General features: G+C 32.8%; 2 protein-coding genes across 2 annotated transcripts; one reads left to right on the top strand and one right to left on the bottom strand.

The window, feature by feature from the left end:
• The first annotated feature begins 179 nt into the window (after positions 1-179).
• LOC114273363 (uncharacterized) lies at positions 180-3,250 on the top strand. Its single transcript, XM_028215122.2, has 4 exons — positions 180-369; positions 457-746; positions 1,546-2,382; positions 2,540-3,250. The coding sequence occupies exons 1-4, from the start codon at positions 180-182 to the stop codon at positions 3,248-3,250; spliced, it is 2,028 nt and encodes a 675-aa protein (XP_028070923.2).
• An 11,457-nt stretch (positions 3,251-14,707) lies between these two features.
• LOC114273391 (transcription factor MYB73) lies at positions 14,708-16,340 on the bottom strand. The gene has a single exon (XM_028215169.2). It carries the CDS (start codon positions 16,052-16,054, stop codon positions 15,134-15,136), a length of 921 nt encoding a protein of 306 aa, XP_028070970.1. The 5' UTR covers positions 16,055-16,340; the 3' UTR covers positions 14,708-15,133.
• Positions 16,341-22,820: the final 6,480 nt, after the last annotated feature.

The following is a 22,820-nucleotide window of genomic DNA, read 5'->3' as shown; positions in this document are numbered from 1 at the left end:
AGCAAAATCGGTTGACGTACTATAAGCTTAATCAAAGAAAAATTCAGGCTAAACTTTAACAAGATTTGAGCGATATTAATCCAGATGACTTGCGACCTAATCAAATTGGTCAAAGGTTTATTTTGCCATCTTCATTTACTGGTAGTCCAAGACATATGTTTGAAATCTTTCAAGATTCAATGGCTATCACGCAATACAACCAGCACCCAGATACTTTTCTCACCATGACTGCAAATCCCAATTGGCCAGAAATTACTTCAGCATTATTACCACACCAAAAAGCTATTGACCGTCCTGATTTGATTGCCCGTGTTTTTGAGCTAAAAAGAAAGTGTTTGATGAAGGAGATAGAGACAAACAAAGTGTTCGGTAATAAAGTTGCACATGTTTTTACAATTGAATTCCAAAAACAAGGCCTACCACATATGCATGTGCTTCTCTTTATTAAATGTCCAGATAAAATTCGAATATGTGCTCAAGTAGACAAATTAGTTTGTGCAGAACTTCCAGATCCAAAAAATGATCCTACATTTTTTGAAACTGTCAAGTGTTGCATGGTACATGGACCATGTGGTGCTCGAAATCCCCAAGCACCATGTATGGAAAATGGTAGATGCACTAAGAAATACCCTCGAGCCTTTGCAGAATCAACAACTATGGACCAAGATGGATATCCAATCTATCGTCGTCGCAATAGTGGTCAAGTATATACTGTGAGAGGACAGGAATTTGATAATAGGGATATGGTACCATACAATGCATATCTTTCTAAACGGCTCAACTATATATAAATGTAGAAGTTTGTGCTGAAGTGAGATGTGTTAAGTATATACATAAGTACATTTACAAGGGTTATGATCGCACAATAATGGTTTTTGGATTGATTAATGAGATCCAACAATAACTCGATGCAAGGTATATTGGACCATCAGAAGCTGTTTGGCGAATATTCGGTCATCATTTGCATGCAGAGATGCCAACAATTGTTCACTTGGCACTTCATCTACTTGGAATGCATCGTGTTCTTTTCAATCCTAATGACTCATCAGAAATGATTCTTTCTAGAGCTGCGCAACAAAAATCGACTCTTACTGGTTTTTTTGACTGTTGTGCTTCTAATGAAAATGAATGCCAATTCACTTACCAAGAATTTCCGCAACATTTTGTTTGGCTCAAATCAGAACATAGATGGAAACCAAGAGAACATGGATATGCAATTGGTAGAATGTACTTTGCTAGCCCAAACTGTGGTGAAAGTTTTTATCTGCGTTTGTTGTTAACTGTTGTCAAAAGCCAAGATCGTTTCGATGTTTACGTACAGTTAACAATGTTTTGCATGAGATGTTTAAATCATCATGTGTTGCAAGAGGTCACTTAGAAGATGATGAAGAATGGATACAGTGCCTGAAAGAGGCTGCAGTTATGAAAACCGAATATCAATTAAGGAGATTGTTTTGTATTATTCTGACGCAATGTTTTTCACTACAACCGCATGCGTTATGGAATCAATTTTCAACGCATATTTGTGATGATCTTGCACATAAGCTTCGTACATTGTTTGTCATTTCTAATCCAACTGAGGCTCAAATTAAAGATTATGGTTTGTATCTTTTGAATCAAATGCTTCAAGAATCAAGAAAGACTTTAATTGACTTCCCGCCCATGCCACAACCTACAACAAATTGGAGTGCAACAGTTGGTAACCGATTGATATTCGAACATCAACAACTACAGAACGAGGCACAGCAGACAGATGTGCAAATTACTATTGATTGCCTCAATAATGGACAACGAACTACTTATAACGCAATCACTTCTTCAGTCTTTGAAAGTAAAGGGACTATTTTCTTTTTGAATGGGGGTGCCGGAATCGAAAAAATATTTTTGTATAATACGATTGCATTAAAATGTCGTAGCCTTGGCCATATTGTTGCTACCGTTGCTTCATCTGGAATTGCATCATTGCTATTAGTAGGAGGTCGCACTGCACATTCAACATTTTCCATTCCATTGGACGTCTTGGAAAGTTTAGTTTGTGGGTTTAGCAAGCAATCATTACAAGCTGAATTGTTTAGAGAAACAAAACTCATAATTTGGGATGAAGTTCCTATGCAACATAAACATTGCGTTGAGGCGGTTGATCGCACACTTCGAGATATTTGTGATAGTGAAAAGCCATTTGGGGGTATCACTGTTGTTCTTGGTGGAGACTTTCAACAAATCTTACCAGTTATAACCAAAGGAGTTTGTGAACAAATTGTGAATGCGTCATTAAGACACTTTGTTTTGTGGAAGGATCTACATGTTTTATCTTTAGATTTCAATATGCGCTTGAATCATGAAAACCTTGAAAATGCTATTTTTGCAAAATTCTTGACGGAGGTAATACTCATTCGAACTTTTTCCTTATTAAATGGTGCTTCAAATTGAGTATACTTTGATTATATCATTTCTTTTAAATTTATTTTATTTTATTTATTAGATTGGGACAAATCCGCAAGAAATCATTAAAATTCCATCAATAATACACAAATGCTAGGATCTAAAGGAATTACTCTCAGCAGTTTATCCACATTTAGATGTGGCAAATACATCAACCCCATCATTTTTAACTGAACGCACCATTCTTTCAGCACAAAATGATGATGTCAGTGCTATCAATAATGCTGCATTAAATATTTTTCCAAGGAATACATATACGTATCTTGCTGCAGATAAGATGGCTAAAGATGATGAAATTGATCATTCCATTACAAACAGATATCCTAATGAGTATTTAAATTCATTGGATCCTCCTGGGCTACTAACTTTTAAGGTGGAGTTGAAAGTGGGTTGTCCTATAATGTTATTAAGAAACATTGCACTGAAAGATGAACTATGTAATGGTACAAGATTGATGGTTTCAAGGTGCGACACTCGCATAATTGAAGCTCGAATCTTAACTGGAGAGAAGTTTGGCAATTTGGCATTTATACCAAGGACATCATTGACTCTGTCTTCTTTAGAAATACCTTTTCGAATGACAAGACGTCAATTTCCAGTTCGATTGGCATACGCCTTGACCATTAATAAATCTCAAGGACAATATGTGAAATTTGTTGGGGTTGACTTGCTTACACCTGTTTTTAGTCATGAGCAACTATACGTGGCATTATCCAGATGCACGTCTTTCAATCATATCAGTATCCTCCTCCCCAAGGATGAGCCAGATTCCACTACAAATATTGTTTACCCTGAAGTTTTGTTATAGTGATATGTTCGGAAATTGATAAGGTGTTCGTAAGAATTGTGGGAAAGAACAAATTTGAAGACATTGTCAAACACATATTTTTGTAAAGTATACACATTTTGTAAAGCAGATGATAACTATGACCCACTTTTTGTAAAGCTTTCCACCGATGTGGACTTTGTTGCATTACTAATATTTTTGTAAAGCTTTTATTCCCCAATATTTTTGCATTTCCAGTATAGCTAAGTTTGACTTAAGTGTATTTAATATAATGTTTGTTTGGATTATGTAGTGGCAAATCTTATTTTATTTTTTTACCTCCAGTTATTTTAATGGCTTTATTTTGGGGACATCTCTGTATGGGTGTTTTTAGGTGTGTTTGTATTTTGTTTTCATGCATAATTGTTGACTTCTCATCTAGAACATGTTTCTTTCCTATAATAGGTTTCATGCTCCTTTGTACCAATTAACTGTATCTAAGGTCAGCTACTTCTCATGCTCATTTTGAAAATTTAGTATTGTTTGATATTATTCTGCTTTTGAAACTCCATACCTTTTGTTTTCCTTTTGTACTTATAAATGCACAATTTATAGATTGTGCTACAACGGATTTGAACAATATATTTTTGGTACCTATTAATAGTTGGAGCTATTTGATGTTTATTTAAATTATTTTTTGTTTTTGTTGCATATATGTTTATAGCATTTCATTACACCATGTTAACCCATTAAAGGTATCCTAATTGTGTAAGGTTTTTTTTTTAGTTCATGAAATTTTTTAAGATTTAATATTGTCATTTCTAAGATTTAATAGTCATTTTCTATTGCATAACATTTGTTTAGGGTGCACTCCAATATGGCATATGGCTGCTTGGTCTATTTATTACTTCCATTTTTGAATTTTTTTAAAGTTTAACAAGGGAGCTCTGTTTTTGGTTAGTTTACTTTTTTGTTTTGTTTTTGATTTTTTTTTTTTTTTTTGGGACAAATTTGTTTGGGTTTACTTACAGTGTTTATGAAAGAGATCATGCTTTAATTACACCTGAAAGTTATGTGATCAACCCTTTACTTGATTGGTATATTGCAACTCTATGTTTTGACATGTGTCTTGGATATTATTAAATGGATATAGCATGAACTAGAAATTAACGTTTTATTAGGATGTCTTTCTTTTATTTTATCAACCAAAAGAAACACAACATAATCATAGTATATTGCCTTAGTTGTCCTATTATTTTTTCTACTTGGGAGTTGATTATTTAAAATTATTTAAAATTAGAGGAGGTTGATTATTTACTTGGGAGTTTTTTCTACTTGTTCTCATTTTTTGTCAAGTGCTTCGAATAAGGCAGTAAAACTAGAGGAGGAGAACATGCTAAGATCAAGTTAGCGGGACTATGTTAAGATATAGGAGGAAAACATGTTAAGATTAGGGGAGCTGAACTATGTTAAAACTATAAGAGGAAAACATGTTAAGATCATTTTCATTTCAAGTATTGATACTAGCAACAGTTGATGGCTATTGGATGACTTTAAATCTTTTAATTTGGCTATTTATTAAAAACAACAATTTCTATTCTAAAGTTGTCTATAGTTGATGTAATTGATGATTTTCACATTAATTTGTCAAGTTATACTTTGCATTTGGCCTAATCCATGTTATTTGTTTTATGTTATTTCAATCAGATATTTGTAGTTCGGGGTACTGTGACACTCACCAATTTATCAGGTGTTAGCCACAAACTAATGGTAAGAGTGTTGACTTCATCTTTTATTTTGAATCAGTTTATTACAATTGAGTTCTCCACGTGGTACCAAAAAAATATTGTCTTTCTTTTGAATTGAATTGATTTATTACTTTGGACATGTAAGTTGTCACTACTTTGGACATGTCAGTTGCCTTTTTATTTTTTTCCTTTTTAAATACACTCTCCCCCCTCTAATTGTCTTCTAATAAAATTATGTTCTCTTTTATTTTCATAGGACGATGGAGATTTGCACCAAACTGTAATATTGGCTCTCTTTACTCATCTTCTTATTTCATTGGGAAAATTACAAATCAGTGAGTTTTTAAATATTTTGCGAAATTATCACCTATTTATAATTTTTCTTATTTAATTTACTCTTCTTACTATACATTTTCTTTCAGGTATTGATACAAGTAATACTTGATGGCTATTGGATGACTTTAAAATCTTTTTAATTTAGTTATTTTGTAAAGCAACAATTTCTATTCTATAGTTGATGTAATTGATGATTTTCACATTAATTTGACAAACCCGATGAGTTGCAGGAATTATTTTTTTTACAAACTTAAATTTCACCATTTAAGCAGTTTTATGAAAAATGTATTGCTATATTGTTGGGATGCTATGACATAGAGTTGATTTCTTCTTCATAATATGATGCATTTAGTTTTTCAATTTATAGTTGATTGCAAAATTCATTTATGTTGGATGATGATTCATGTCTTTTGTTATATAGATTGTCTATTCTTTGTTGCAGAAAATTTAATATTGGGGCTCCCTCCGCCATATAAAGATGTGTCAATGCTTTCTTCTGATTGATTGAAAAATTATTTCAAATATTTGCTTTATGTATCTTAGTATGTAAACAATTTCTATAGATTACTATTTGTTAGGTTATGGTGTTTATGTTGTCTATATTTTGTTATTTCAATCAGATATTTGTGGTTTGGGGTACTATGACACTCACTAGTGTATCAGGTGCTTAGCCACAAACTAATGGTAAGAGTGCTAACTTGGTCTTTTATCAAGTGCTACAGACTCTACAAATTTTAACATGATACGTACAATTTACAGTTACATTTTGATCCCAATATTATTTACATCGTGTTTTCAAGCACGGGCATACACTAGTCACTATCTAATTTAGCTAGCCATTCAAACTAACTTAACCAATTTTCAAAATAAAAATGCTATATACAGAAAAATCAAATTCCATTTCAAACAATAAGTAGTTACCTAATTGATTTTTACAGATTTTCCAATAATAAGTTTAGTTTCAAATTTCAGTTAACAGCAAGACAATGAAAATTACAGATGGCTAAGGGCTCAAAAGTTCAATACAGTCATAAAAATCACCTGAATAAATCAATCACAAGCTAAATTTATGCTCAATCAATTGAACAACATATTATATCACAACAATCACTTTAACAAACCAACCCACAAGTAATATCTTGAAGCAAATTTACAATAACATAACACCAACTTTGCTAAAACAAGTAAAAAAAGGTAAATCATATGTGAGCAAAAGAAATCAATCATAGCGATTCATATGACACAAATCCCACATAACTCATGTCCGAGCAACTATAAACATCAAAAATTAATAATAAAATGTAAAACAACGATAAGACTCCAACAGTTCAAATCCAAAACCATGATAGAGAGAGAGAGAGAGAGAGATCGTTCATACCTAGACTCCAGGTCGCACGAAGAGAGAGAAAAAGCAAAATGTGTGGGAGAGAGAGAGAGTTTGGGTTAGGATAAGGAGAACAGGCCTAGAACTGGATAACCCACCTACTTCGGCGGTGGAAGTAGGGTTTCGAATGCTCACCGTTTTCAGAGCAACCACTTAATCGATGAAATAGAGTGAGAGTGAAGGAAACAAATGGTTCATATTTGCCCATTTATATAGAAGAGTATTTCAGTCTTTTCACCATGTTTTTTTTATTTGAGGGGCTTTTAGAACCATTACTTTATTTCGTGGGCTTCACACAAAAAAGGCTCAATGGAAGGGGCTTTTCACCAAAAAATCCCATTAATTAAAAGAGAACTAAATGAACAGTGTTATTAGGAAGATAGATGCATCAATAAGTCCTCTTAATTTTTTGATTATCAAAAAGTCTGATTCACCTTTAATTGCTATTACAAATTTCTAATTTTTATTTTTTAGCAATGTTTTTATAAATAAAAAAAAAATGTCACTAATTACTAGTTTTTAGTGACAATTGAAAAAATTGTCACAAAAAACATTATTAATTGTCATTTTTTAACGACGAATTTAGAAAATCATTACAAAAAATAATTGATTGTCAATTTTTAACAACAAATCTAAAAAATCATCACAAAAAATTACCACTAACACTTGTGAAACATTTTGATTTATACAATCACTTGTGGGACTTAATCTTGCACATATCCTTATAATAGGGCCTGTGAGTAATTATGAAAAATCATTAATACCCCTCAGATTTCTTACAAATATAGGAATACCCCCTTTGTTTTGTGAAATTATAAAAACACCTCTTATTTATTTAACAATGTATATAAAGAGTAATGTTATAAATACATAAACCAAATAAAGATGTCTCATAAATGTGAGTTTGTCACGACCCAAACCCGGCCCTATGGGTTTAGCACCGTAACCGGCCAGTAATCCGAGATTACCCGAGGCCTGCAGAACAGTAGTACAGTAAAACAGAGTACAGGGCCTGGCGGAAGCCAAAACAGTAATTAAACAATGCCCAATGAGCTGTGACAGTCTGTATGCCAAAAAGATTTTTCATGCATTCGTATATGTACAACAGTACAGGCTATACAAGCATTTACAGACATTCAGTACAGGGATCTAATCCCTTGATAACAGTACAGTACAGTGGATAACAGTCTATACAGTAATACAAAATAGTAACAGGGACCAGCGGGGGAAAAGACACCCCAAACCATAGCATGGCGAACTCGGAACCTCACAGTGAGGCACTGTGGTTGGCTTGACAAAACTGGAATAACCCTGACGCCTCTAGCTTTGGTCCAGTGCCTGCACACCTACATATATATATGAGCAGTGAGCTAAAGCCCAGTGAATAACATAAAGCGTAAAGGGGTTTAGAATGAATGTCCTTACAGTAATGAAAACAGTTCATTTCATTCAGTATTTCAGTTGCTCAGTACAGTAAACAGTCATATGTGGTACATCCATTAGCATACCAGTAACAGTAGGTCTTAAAAGACCGAACAGTAATGATGGCCATCAGTCAGTAAACAGTAGTGGCTCCACGAGAGAATCGACAGAGATCTCTGTAACAGTAACAGTAAACAGTAGGTGCTAAGGATGCCATAGTACAGTTCAGAAATAGAGGACATACATTCATTCAGTAATACCAGTTCAGTAAACAGTTCAGTTCAGTATTCAAAAGATAATCAGTTGAACATATCTTTACACAATTGTTACTCACAGAGTTTGGGCCACAGTAAGCTAGAGCGCGTCTCCCCAGTCGCCAACCCTACACAGTTAACAGATTGAACACACACTAAGCTACACAGCTGGGAAAGATACCAATTAAATCCCTAATTTTCCTCGGTGTGTTCTATATCTATATCCTCCATAAGATGTCTTAAACTAGGCCAAGGAATGCCTAGAATGGGATGAGGATGCAAAGATGTACTCAAAAAGCAGTTTCAGAATTTAGCAGAAAAACAGAGTCCCGCTCGAGCGCAGGTTTCCCCGCTCGAGCGGTCATGCAACAAAGGTACACGCTCGAGCGTCAACTTTCCCGCTCGAGCGTACTGTAAAAGTACTAGATGGGTGAAATCTCCGCTCGACGGGCGCTCGACGCCCGCTCGATCGTGAGACACATGCCTCCGCTCGAGCGCCCAATCCTCCGCTCGAGCGGACTGTAAAACAGTGCAGAGATACTGGATGCTCGGATTCCCCGCTCGAGCGTCTCTTACCCCGCTCGAGCGGAAGTGCAAAATCTGGAAATTCCAGATTGCACCTCCAAGCCAAAAACCAAGTTCAAAAGCATCAAAACCGATCCTCTTGGGCTGAATTTCCAGAAAACAGTTGTAAACATATAGAATATCATAGTTCAAAACTCAATTTGAGAAATCAAAGCCCAAGGGTGTTTAATTGAAACCCAATTTCAAACCATTTTTCAAGAACAATATGAACATGCAAACATGCATGAATTCAAATCATTTTGAAGTTCCAAATTGATGCTCTAAGGAGCCAATTGTTTCCAAAACATGATGAAATCATGGACTTGAACATAATTGTGAACATGCATGCAATATTTCGCCATGAACTCAACTCAAACTCCAACAACACTAACATGCAAGCATGAATTATGCTCTATATCAACAACCATGAACCAATTCTAGACTTATTTCACTAGAGGCTCAAGAATCTTGCATGAATAAGCTTAAACACAACAAGGAGGGGTTGAAATCCTTACCTAGAGCTTCAATTACAAGGTGAGAAAGCTTAATTTGCAACCTATACTCCAATTCCTTCAATTACCAAGCAATTTACAAGCAAAATGAGATGAAATTCACTCCTCTAGTTCCTCTCTCTCTCTATGGTCGGCAATGCAAGGAAGAAGGCTGAGGAAAACATTTTGATTTAAGTGTAGTGAACTCAAAGGTGTAAAGGTAGTGGCCCACTCAAGGGCAAGGTTGTAAATAAGTCCAATTCATCTAATTAACTCATTTTAATCTAATTTAATCATACCTAATCAGTTTTCAGATAATTATACCATAAAATCACATTAATTATGATGATCATAAAACACTAATCAATTTCTGGTTCGGCCGTCGATAAGGCCTTCAATTAGCAGTTTAAACATAAAACACGAACAGATAATCAAACAGTCAAACAGATGGATTATGCATTTACACAGATACAGTCAGTCAATTAATTCCGGATTCCAGTCAGTCAATTCAGTACTTTAATCAGTCCAATTATCAGTCATAATCAATTCGGTTTAACGGTAATTGATGGTTATCGGTAATCAATCAGTCATTAATCGATAAACAGTATGAGGGTTGTTACAGAGTTCCACATGTGATCCCACATCATGTGGGCCCCACTACTTATGAAACATCTGTCGCTCACATGTGGATCTCACATCATATAGACTCCATCCTTATAAAACATCTGTATCTCATCATGTATTTGATTTTCTGCGTACACAAACTTAGGCCTTGTTTGATAACATCACATTTTAGCTTAAAAATCAAAAAATTATTAAAAAATTCAAAAATCCAACAAACTATAAAAAAAAAATCAAAAATTCTATTTTCTCTTTACTTTTTGCATATCTTTTTGTAAAAAATCAAGAAGTCACCTCAAACAGACTAATTTTTTTATCTCATATTTTAGCCAAAAAATTACTAAAATAGTCTGTTTTCAAACGAGACCTTATTATAACTTTAAATTTCGTATACTCCTTTTTTTTTTAATCTTTTAATACCTTATAAAAAGAGAAAGTATACCTCTCAAAATGGATGGATTCCAAGACCTTGGTTTGGGCTAGTAATCTTGAAGCTATTCATTAAGATGCAGCAAGAGAAAGGTAAAGGATTCAAGCTGATAAAACAATGATAATTCTTTTAGTTGTAATATAATTTTACTAACAAATTAACATCTTACAATCTTGGGGAAAAAAAAATCATTAATACCCCTCAGATTCCTTGCAACTATAGGAATACCCCCTTTGTTTTATGAAATTATAAAACCACCCCTTACTTTTCTGACAATGTATATAGAGAGTAATGTTATAAATACATAAGAGATGTGACGGTCAATCAGACAAGATCGTGGTTAAGGATATAAAATTAATTGGGACAAGATGCTAAAGACGAAGCTGCGGTCCACCACATATTGTTTTTCATCATAAGTGATAATAATCCGTCAGATTCCGTCCCCACCCCTGACAAGATATTTATTGGAGTTTGGGAGGGTAATCCTGAGACCTGGATTGTCAATCCGGACCAGTCCGACCGGTTTCGGATGCTAAAGAAAATGAGATTCAAGCTCGTTGGTGGCAAGGACAAAGAGTACGTTCGTCACGGGATAGAAGTTGTGGACCGGTTCTTCCTAGTTGATGTTTGGACGGACTACAAAGATACGCTGTTGGGAAATGTTGGAAGTATTCAAAAGGGTGCCATATATTTAGTGGCTGCTACTGTTAGTGGAAAGGAATGCAAAATTACTTTAAGGAGTCAAATGTACTTTAAAACTGTTTAGAATTGTAATTTGATCTATTTTATTTCTAATGTTCAGGTTAATGAAGGTGGACGATATAAAAACTGAGGTTGTTGAAGGTGTTTCAACAAGTGATTTCAGTTGTATTGAACTTGCGTTGCCTAATTTATTTTCTCAATTGAGGTTAAGATACAAATAAAAAAGTATTAAGGTTGATAAAATATTCCCCCCTTTGCGCACCCAATGCTAGTGGGTTGGTCAGAGTAAATATTTATGATCGGAGGTTAGACGGTAATGACAGTTTGCAGGCGTGGTTTATTTTCCCAGTGGATTGTCGATGCGAGTTAGTCTATTATGGGAATGGTTATTGTTCAATTAACGACAAACAGGTGCTATGGATGGTGAAGTATCGACTTGAAAATTCGAATATTAAAAGGGGGATTACGTATTGTAAAATGAAGGGGTATCTGAAGTATTCTACGAGTGACATGCCAGAAGATTCGCAAATGAGGGCCCCCTCTATTGTTGTGTTATCTAAAAAATATACTAATGATAATGTTGATGTTTGGCATTGCCCTCCAACGAAGGTCATTCCGATTCTGACACGGACTAAGTTTGTTGGTTTACCGGAGAGGCGAAGAGATTTGTTGTTAGGAGGTTTTGGGGAAAGTGGTTCAGTTATTCATGAACGCAAAGGTCGTCTGAGTTTGTTAGAGATTGATGTACGCAGAGGTGGTGATGACACTAGTAATGTTGATCTTGGTCCGTCGATTTCAGAGGTTGATGTTAGCAAAGAGGAAGTTGATCGTAGAGGATCAGTTGTTATGGATGCAGCAGAATTTTCTAATGTTTTACGAAATGTAATCATCAGTGTAAAAAATAGTGATGTGACTCAAGATGTAATAGTTAATGATAAGGGAAATGTAGTAAGTAAATAAAATTTTGAGTGATTTCATACATAAAATTAATAAAATTTTTCATTAATCATGACAGTGGTTACATTAACATCAAACCATTCTCTCATTTTTGGAGACATTGCATCTAACCAACTACTGCCCCCATTTGTTAATAAAATACAAAGAATTCCTCCTCTAATAGTGAGATCTGGTTGGAACTTAACAAATACATGGAAATCTCTCTGGCAGCCTACTAAATTCTTCATTAATTTGGTAGGGACTGTCGAGTATTTGATGTTGTCTATGACGTTGTAGACGGCGTCTTGGTCGTAGTCCTTGAAGCTTATTCTGCCGGAGAAGTAATTGTGTCGTCTGAGGCTTCTGGCCCAGGCGGTTTTGCCTGTTCTTGAGGGTCCTTCGAAGTAGAGGGAGATTGGGCGGATGGGCCTCTGCTCTGGTTCCTATTATCAGAGGAGGAGGAGAGTTCTTCGTCAGTATATAAATTATTGATATTGTTTTTGTGTATCCCTAATCTAAGGAAGTCGTCTTCCCTCCAAACGGAGAGACAGCAATTTTGACATAACTCGTACTGAACGAAATTTCAACTTACAAACAAAATATTATTTTCTGCCCATTTTTTTACTTCTTCATTTAAGAAAGGAAATGAATTAAAGGGGCTAGCATATGGGGGCCTCTCTCTTTTGTAATGATCCCTCGAAAATATTTTTAATTGGGGATATTTTGTGACGTAATCGGTGGAACATCTTTCTTTACAGAGAGCAAAGAATTGTTCTTCCGTTTCTGCTTCGCCAAGTATTCCCCTCCAGAGTTCGTTTATGTTTTTCGAAGGACTTTTTCCCTTAGCTGAATATTCTCCCCATTCAACGAACTCGCCCTCTTTTTGTATATACTGTCTACTTGCTGTTGGAGAGTGAAGTTTTTCTATATTTGGATGGTAGATCCTCCCGTTGGTTCCAGTGAGATCAAAAATCTCGGGTTTGAAGTTTGGATCTTCTTCGTGCATTGAACCATGGCATGAAGGTGAGGGTTTCCATCTTCATGGAGCTCCCTTGCGACAAGTATGTCTATCAATCCCCAAAAATATTTTCTTTACGGCCACGCAAACCACCAGAAGAGCGACACGTGTACAGCACTATCTGGCAAAGGAATTAAAAGTACTCACACTACTCACACCTGGGCCTGGGTGTGACTTCCTTTTTACTACATCCATACACGTGTCCATAAGTACAGCAATGGACGGCTGGAGGGGGGCGCTGGTAATATTAATACAGAGATTTTATTTTTTTGCACATCTTTTCGTAAAAAATAAAAAAGTCATCCCAAACATACTAAATTTTTTTATCTCATATTTTAACTAAAAAATTAAAAAAATACTAAAATAATTTATTTTCAAACGAGACTTTATTATAACTTTAAATTTCATATATATATATTTTTTAATCTTTTAATACGTCACAAAGAGAATAAAAGGATACCTCTCAAAGTGGATGGATTCCAAGACATTGGTTTGGCCCAGTAACCTTGAAACTATTCATCAAGGTGTGGTAAGGGAAAGGTAAACTATTCAAGCTGATGAAATAATGATAACCTGTTAACAAATCTTACAATCTTGAGAAGGAAAAAAAAAATGAACTCTACAAGTGGACACTCATCATATACCATCTTTTGGTGAGACATATCATTATGTTTTTTTTTTATTATAAGTTTTTTAAAAGAGTTATAGTTCAAATTTATTCTATACACAAATCCAACTATACAAAATTTTCTTTCATCACACAATTATTCACCTAAAAAATTCTGAATAGATAAATCTGAACTCCCAGACTTTTCCTTTTCAAAAGATCCATGACAAAGACAAGCAGCAAACATACAATAGCCGCAGCTGCCCAAGTAATGAAGATCCAATGACTACAACATCAACAAATAAATACAGCATCCAACCAGATTTCCAAGTATTTGCTAGTTTACTTTAAATAATTATAAATATAAATTGTAACAAAAATAATACTAACAATATTTTAAATTTTTAACTTGTCAAAAAAATGTTCCAAAGGAATGCTATGTTTGTGCAATGTGCATACCAACAAATACCAAAATTAAGGCCAAGTTTGAGAAGACTAAATAAGTGCACTTTTTGTCTTTTTGAACTAAAAAATTGAGGTTGAAAATATGGATGTTTGGGTTAACTTTTTGACTTTTTATTGAAAAATGTGTAATAAAAAATTGTAAAAATTGATTTGTAAGGAAAAATTTGAATTGGGAGTTGTGCAGCCGTAATTGTTGACTTTTGGTGAATAGTGTTAACTTTTTAACTTTTTGAGTAACTTTTTAGCTTTTTGACTTTTTTGGGAGTACCCAAACTTAGCCTAAATAGGAAGCTCCAATTCCAAGGTATCACATGTACACGTTCAACATAACACTGTGATAAGTCACTTTAATTCACTTCCTCAACTTCTTTGCTTGAAAAGAGAGAACAGCCCTAGTGTATTCCATGAAATTCATAGTTACACACTAGCATGACTCTTTCTCATAATGATCTGTCTTGTTTTTACTCATTCCTCTTCTGAAAAAATAATTATAATTATAATTTAAAATTCATATTCAAAGCTTTGAAATAAAAAAGAATTAAATTTACCACTGCATAAAACTTACAATTAAAATTTATTCAAACCTTTTCCACATTTTTTAGCTTTCACATAAATTTGTTGAAACATTTGTTAATTAATCATTATTATCCTCCGATAATTCAAAATTAACAAATTAACTAAATCTCAACTAATCATAATCTGATCTGCAACTGCAACTGCAAAGAAACTGTTGTGTGTTTCCCACTCAAGACCTAAAAAAACCCATTAATCAATTCGAAACCTGTGTTTTCCACCTAATCTTCTTCTTCTTCTTATCACTTTGTTCCCCACCAAATTTCAAAATTATTTTTCTGAAGCATTACCAAAGAACCAAAATCAACCCCTATTGATCCATCGATCCAAAAGTTCTCTATATTCCACCATTTCGATTCAAAGTTATAGCCTTTTTAATCGATTCTGCTGATTCCAATTCGCTTCACCCCTGCATTCCTAACACTACCTTCCATTCCACTCTGATCAAGTCCTCTTGACAAGTAACTCCTGACTTCTTTCTTGATCATCTCTTGCATCACATTAAGAAACTCAGTGCTAAACATCGGCTTCTCCACCGCTGCTGCGGTGGATGGTCCAGACTCTGTGCTTTGACTACGGCTATGACTCGGCTGAGTTACCGCACTAGGACTCGGACTATAGTTTTTATCATGAATCTCATACGGATGAGAATCTCCGAATAGAGAGAGAGTGAGCGCAGTCGGAGGAGGAGGAATTACCATCTCCGAAATCGGAGTCGATTCTACAGGTCTCGCTATGGGTCGGAACAAATTCGAATTCACATTCATCTGTGAAATCACTTGAACGCTCGAATCGCTAGCATCCGATGCCGATGCGGATGGACTCTCGGAGTTAATCCCCACCGTCACATCACCGCTTTCCAATCGCCTTATTACTTGACCACCACCACGCTCATCACCACCACCACCGGCGTCGCCTTCGAGCATCGCCGCCGGGAACTTCCTCTTCAGAGTCGAGTTCCAGTGATTCTTCACAGCGTTGTCGGTTCGACCGTTGAGAAGTCTCGAGATCGTCGCCCATTTGTTCCCGAACCGAGCGTGAGCACGAAGGATGAGGTCGTCCTCTTCGGGGCTAAACGCACGGTGCTCCACCTCCGGTGAAAGCTGATTACACCACCGGAGCCGACACGATTTGCCGGATCTCCCCGGAATGAACCTACTGATCAGCGACCAGTTCCGAGCACCGTGTCGCTGCACAAGCTTCTGCAGCGACTCGTCCTCTTCGGTACTCCATGGTCCCTTGATTCGATCCACATCTTTCTGCGTCGCCTCCATTACCCATGATCGATTCTCCATCTAAACCCTAACCCTAATATATAGATATAGTTGATAGATATATATAATTTTACAGGGAGAGAGAGAGAGGGAGAGGCGGGCTAGGAGAGGAGAGGAGAGGAGAGGAGGGGTGGGGTGAGAGAGAAAGGGGAGAAGAAAGAGTTTATGTAGGGTGATTAGGGTAACCGATTGGATCGGTGGAAGAGATGCAGGTGAGGAGCGCAACGGTTACTGGTATAGTAAGTAGGCGGTTGGGTTGAGTACAGCTGTATAACGACACACGTCGCCACATAAGTGCACTGCTGGGTTGGGGTTGGATTTGAGAGAATCCCAGGAATAATTCGTTAGCATGGAGCTTATCGGGGAAGGGTTTTTACTTTCCATATTTTGACCAGGGTAAATTACATTAACAATTTTTATAATTTAGGACTTGTATTATTTTAGTTCTTGATCTTTTAATTGTGATATATTTAAATTTAAATTTTAAATTTTATTTTAAATAAAGACAATTAGTATATTATTGCTTAATTTTATCGACAAAATCGTCCATTTGATAACATATAAATTAATTTGACAAAAATAAATGTTAAAAAAATATTTTAAAATTCTTAAAAATTATTTCTACCTACCAAAAATAAAATTATGTAAAATTAATAAAAGTTACATAATTAATTTTTAAAAATTAATTTTACATTATTATCATCTAAATATATAATAAAAATTAATTTGGTTAAAAAAAAGAAATAAATGTCTAAAAGATTTATCAAGTTTATATAATTTTATCTTTAGTAGGTAGAAATAATTTTAAAAAATTTAAAAATAATTTTTTAACATTTATTTTTGTCAAATTAATTTATATTTTATCAAATTGATAATTTTACCTTTGAAAAATTCAATAGTATCTTCAATTGTCCTTATTTGGAACAAGATTCAAAATTCATGGTCAAATATGTCACAATTGAAAAGTCAATGACCAAAATAACACAAGTCACAAACTATAGGGACCGTTAGTGTAATTCACTCTTTTGACTATTAGACTTTTCATTGTGTTTGGTTGTGAGATTTGAAAAATAAAATTAAAAAAAATATATATGTAAAATTAAATAAAATATAAGCATATTTTATTTACATTTTACTTATTTTTTTATTTTTCTTTCTAAATTTATTTTTAAACCTCTCAACTAAACACAATATTATGATTATAAAAGGTAAATTATAATAATTTTAGGTCTTACCATTAAATTTTCTGAATTTATTTTGTTTGGGATTGTGTGAATTTGTAGGGTGTGGGGTCTATGTACAAAGATAATAATCTTTGAATAGTTAAGTTTGAATTTATAATTTATGAGTTTGGTTATGGTGTGCAACTTACACCTTATACCTTACACTTACACCTTACACTTATACTTTTTGTAAAAAATTAAACCTTACACTTACACCTTTTTTGAGGTTGCACACCATGTGCAACCCACTTACACCTTACACCTTACACCTTACACTTACACCTTCCACTTACACCTTATACTTATACTTACACCTTACACTTACACTTTTTGTGTAAGTGGCACATGGTGTGCACTTGCACACTTAAGAAAACTCCTTTATAATATTACTAAGTTTGGAAATATGGATTGGGTTGGATTTGGGTTATTTTAGTCATAAAAAGATAAAATAATTTTTTAACTAAATAAGACAAAATATTACATCCAACTCATAATCATTATATTCTTTCTTTCATAAAAAATCAAAAATGCCAAAAAAACCTTTCCAAATGAAGCTTTTTAGTCCCAGGTTAAAATAGCTAAAAATTCAACCTACTTCCCAAACGAACCCTAGATAAATTATTGAGAAATTTTTTTTAAGGTTCCTGATATTAAAATTTTATAAAATAAAAGACATAATATTTTCATAATAGTTAGGGTTTCTTAATATTTTCACAGAGAAAATTCGACTCAGAAAAATTTGTGCCGGATTTAGAGAAATTTCGACGTAACTCAGAGAATTTTCGATCTCGACATAAAGAAATTTCTCTGATTTCATAGAGAAATTTTAAAATTTTTCTGGTATAATCACAGAGAAATTTCATCGAGGGACTTTAGTTAATAAATAAATAAATAAATATTTTTGACCTCTCTTACTATATAAAGTTAGAAAGGAGTATTTCACTAATTTTTCCTAAATTATTATAGACTTGTTTTCGCTAATTTTTTTAGTAGAGTTTATTCAATATTTATAATAATTATATATAATTTGAATAATTAAAAAAAAAATTTAATCTCTTTATAATTAAACTAATTTTTTTTTTCGACAGAAATGTATTAGAACTTACGCTAATAAACAAACATAAAATTCAATACGTGTGGGCAGGTTAGAAAATTTTAAAATTTTATTTATTTAACATGAAATTGAAATAATTTTTTTAAGTCATTGATTATATCCTAAGAAAATTAAAGTTTCATTTGGTATTAGTCACGGTAGTCAAACTTTTTGTGTTGAGACTTTTTTAATCTCGTTATTTTTTAATTTTTTTTACTTTTGTTAGAGAAAAAGTATAATGATTATGATTTAGATGTGACATTATATTTTATTGACTTATATAGCTTGTTTTATTTTTTTTATATTTTTTTAACCCAAAATATTTATCAAACGAGAACTAATATATATTATTTTTCTTTAAAAACAGTTGGATTCCAACAAAATTAGAATTACTTTAATTCAATTGACTGAGTTACTTAAATAGCGTTCCCTTTTTTACAAGTTTTTTATTATTAATAGATTTGGAAAGTAAATCAAGTTGGTCGAGCGCAACACATTAAGCCTCCGTTTGAGAATTGGGTTGGCTTTTTAGTTTTTTGACTTTTTTGATTATTTTAGCCTGGGCTAAAAAGCTTGATTTGGGAAGGACTTTTTGGCTTTTTGACTTTTTTGACTTTTTTTGTGAGAGAAGAGTGTAATGATTATGGGTTGGATGTGATGTTTTGTTTTTTGTGGCTAAAATAGCCTATTTTGTCTTTTGTGGCTAAAATAGCTAAAAAAGTCCACTTTAGTTCTTCCCAAACGGACTCTAAAGATTACAGTTTACAAATTATTTTTTTGAATTTTGTTTTTATGGTTCTTGATAGTAAAATTTTGGGCAAATTACATGTATCTCCCTCGAGGTTTAACTAAATTACAGATACCTCCATGAGGTTTATATTTTCATAACAAATTGTCCCCTGAGATTTATATTTTCATAACAATTTGCCCCCTAATTTGTTATGCAAATAGTATCTTCAGAGGGGTATTTGTAATTTCTCAAACCTCAAGGGGTATCTATAATTTTGTTAAACCTCAGGGGTATATGTAATTTGCCCTAAAATTTTATAAGACAAAGAACATATATTTTTATACTAGTAAAGGTCCCTCACCATTTGTACAAAAAAAAATTTGACTTTCTCTGTAAAAATTGAAATTTCTCTAAGCCGGGTGAAATTTTTTTTGAGTCTGACAAAAAAATTTTAAGTCGAATTTTCTCTGTGAAAATGTTAAGAGATCTTAACTATTTAAAAAAATATATATCTTGGACCTTTCCTACTACATAAAGTGTTCGTTTGGGATATGGGTTGATTTTTTTACCTTTTTAACCTGGGGCTAAAAAAAACCTCGCTTATGATAGGCTTTTTGACTTTTATAAGAGAAAAAATAAAATGATTATGTGTTGGATGTAATATTTTATACTATTTGGCTAAAATAGTATATTTTATCTTATATAACTATTTTAGCCCAAACCCTCATCCCAAACAGGCTCGAAGTTGAATAGCGATGTTTCACTAATTTTTCCTTATTTTTTCAGACAATTTTTCGTGGAACCTAAATAAGAAACTTATTTATTTTATATTCAATTATTTCGAAGGTAAAAACATAAATTTTGAAATAACAATAATTTATAAGTCAAAATCTAGGCTAAAATTGATTGCCGTGTTCGATTTGTATACTACTATTATAAAGTGGGTGTTTGAAAAGTTATTATTTTAATAAGTTATTTTAATTTTTGGCTATTTAGGATGCTAAAATCTTTGTGTTTGAGAAGATAGTTGAATTTTTTTGTAGTTAGATATGATGTTTATAAGAAAAAAATAAAATGATTACGTGTTTGATGTGACATTTTATCTTATTGACTATTGTAGTCTATTTTGTCTTTTAGTACTATTTTAGCCCCACACAAAAAAAAAAAAAAAAAAAAAAAAAAAAAAAGGCAAAAAAGCTTCTTCAAAGTTACCGTATTAACTAAGGTGGGGTTCAACAATGACCTTTTTTTTATAAATTTTTTTGTTATTTTTTATAAAGATTTTTTTATTTAAAAAAAAAAAAAAGTTCTACTACTATAAAATGTAAATAAGAAACTAAAAAATTGACATAAGTTTGTTATTAAAATAAATTAAAATGACTTATTTAATGTTTGTCAAATAAAAGCTAAAATTGGTTGTTGTGTTCAACTAGGCTTATAGTATGATGTACTTACCATATTAAATCAAACAGCACAATCAAATTTAGCGTATTGGTTGTTGTCCAATTAGACCATATTATTGCCCATGAACTTGAAATCCAACTAACAACTTTTATTTTAAGTAGTGATATGCAAATTCAATTATGTATATCTATACTATATATTAAGCAAAAGGAGGTTTTAATCCCCAATGGTTGTGAGAGCTCTAATATCTCAATCCTAATTTTCTAATTTTTTGATTTAAAAAAAAAAAACCTCAGCATTTATTAATTTCTCCCAATCCCCATGCCTTTTGGGAGATTTGGTCAAAACCCCTTCATAATTAAACTTTAATGCATTAAAAACTAACATAAACAAAATTCCATGAAAATTTCAATACATCTATCTATGTATATTATATTATCTATATCTATATCTATCTATCTATCTATATCTATACTATATATTAAGCAAAAGGGAGTTTTTAACCCCCAAGGCCCGTGGGAGTTTCAACATCCGAGTCTGAATTTTTTATATTTTTTATTAAAAAAAGAAAAACTCAACATTTATTGATTTGGTCAAAATCCCCTGATCAACATTTATTAACTTTTTTCAATCCACATGTTTTTTCACATGCCTACATTTATTGATACAATCCCCTGATCAGCATTTGAAATCCACTCATACAAATAATTATAGATACAATCCGTGTATAGTTATTGCAGTACCCTTTTTAACTTCTCTCATACACTATGCTTAGTGATAAGATTGTTAAATTATTTTTATAAAAAATCTTAAAAAACATAATTTATATATTAAAAAAAATCTAATACAAATATAAATATTTATAATTATTCCGTGTTAAGCAAAAGGGGGTTTTTAACCCCGAAGGCCTGTGGGAGCTTCAATATTCCAATCTGAATTTTCTAAATTTTTTATTTTTTATTTTAAAAAAAAAACTCAGCATTTATTGATTTGGTCAAAATTCCCTGATCAGCATTTATTAACTTTTTTCAATCCACATGTCTTTCTACATACCTGCATTTATTGATTTGGTCAAAATCTCTTGATCAGCGTTTAAAATCCCTTCATACAAATAATTATAGATACAATTCGTGTATAGTTACTGCAGTATCCTTTTCAACTTCTCACGTATATTATGGTTAGTGATCAAATTGTTAAATTATTTTTTATAAAAAATATTAAAAAACATAATTTATATATTAAAAAAATTTAAAATAAATATAAATATCTATAATTATCTCGTGCATAGTACGGGTGATGCACTAGTAACTTTTATGCAGAAGGTGTGGCTTTCGGAACTTTTATTTCATACACCATAAACTTTTAGTTTATACATGTCATACTTTTTTTAATAGAATTTTACCACTTAATTAAATTATTTTTTTGATAAAACCTGAAAATTTAATTTCTCAATACACACTTAACACCAACTACTACATCCACTTGCAACCCCACCAGCGTAAGACCCCGTTTGGTGTAGCTGTTAAAACAGTTTATAGATTATAGCTTAACAGATTATAGATTATGACTTTAATCAGAAGTTGTTAATCTGTTTGGTGTAGCTGTTGGATTATAGATTTAAGTTGCTGAGTAGTGTTTGTTAAATAAGTTGTGAAATAGCTTTTTCAATTAATTTTTATTTTTTGTTTGTCTACGTTTCTCATAAAAAAAAATAATAATAATTTATAGTCCATTTGAGTCTTTTTCTATTTTTAAAAAAATAAAAAATAAAAAAATTTAAGAGTATAACCATAAATTAATATGTCCACAGCAGAATCTGATAATCAGAAGTAGGGGGTGAGCAGCTTCTCAGAATCAACTTTTTTGAGTTAAAATAAGCTGTTAAAATCAGAAACTGTTTGAAATAAGTTTAACTAAACAGTCCAAAATAACTTTTTCAAAACTAAAAGCCATAAGTTTGCTCTGAAAAGCTGAAACAAACACCACCTAAGCATCAAATCCCCACCACCGTTGGGAGCATCCCGAGTCTAGCTCAATTTTTTTTAGGGCTTAGGCAAATATTTTTGAATTTGATGTGAGTTTAAGCAAAAAAATTCAGAAGTGTGATTAAATTTGGACAGATTTAGGCCCTGTTTGTTTTGGGTGAAAGAGAGGGTATTGGGATTGCTAATACCAAGGTATTAGTAATAGCCTTGTTTGTTTTGGGAGAAGACCTTGAGACTATTAGTCCCTTGGTATTATTAATACCCCCCTTGGTATTATTAATACCCTTGGAGAGGGGATTGGTAAGGAGGAGGTAGAGATGGTATTAGAAAAATAGTGAGGGGATTAGAAATT

This window comes from Camellia sinensis, chromosome 2 (assembly GCF_055761805.1).
Source record: "Camellia sinensis isolate YWXY chromosome 2, ASM5576180v1, whole genome shotgun sequence".
Lineage (NCBI taxonomy): Eukaryota > Viridiplantae > Streptophyta > Magnoliopsida > Ericales > Theaceae > Camellia > Camellia sinensis.
Note: the sequence above shows the minus strand (reverse complement) of the source record. Positions and strands in the feature narration are given on the sequence as shown.

Coding starts and splice junctions, on each gene's coding strand:
- LOC114273391 (XM_028215169.2), bottom strand. CDS start 16,054: ATGGAGAATCGATCATGGGTAATGGAGGCGACGCAGAAAGATGTGGAT.
- LOC114273363 (XM_028215122.2), top strand. CDS start 180: ATGGCTATCACGCAATACAACCAGCACCCAGATACTTTTCTCACCATG. Junction 370..456: donor AGAGACAAACAAAGTGTTCG/GTAATAAAGTTG, acceptor TTAAATGTCCAG/ATAAAATTCGAATATGTGCT. Junction 2,383..2,539: donor TTGCAAAATTCTTGACGGAG/GTAATACTCATT, acceptor CACAAATGCTAG/GATCTAAAGGAATTACTCTC.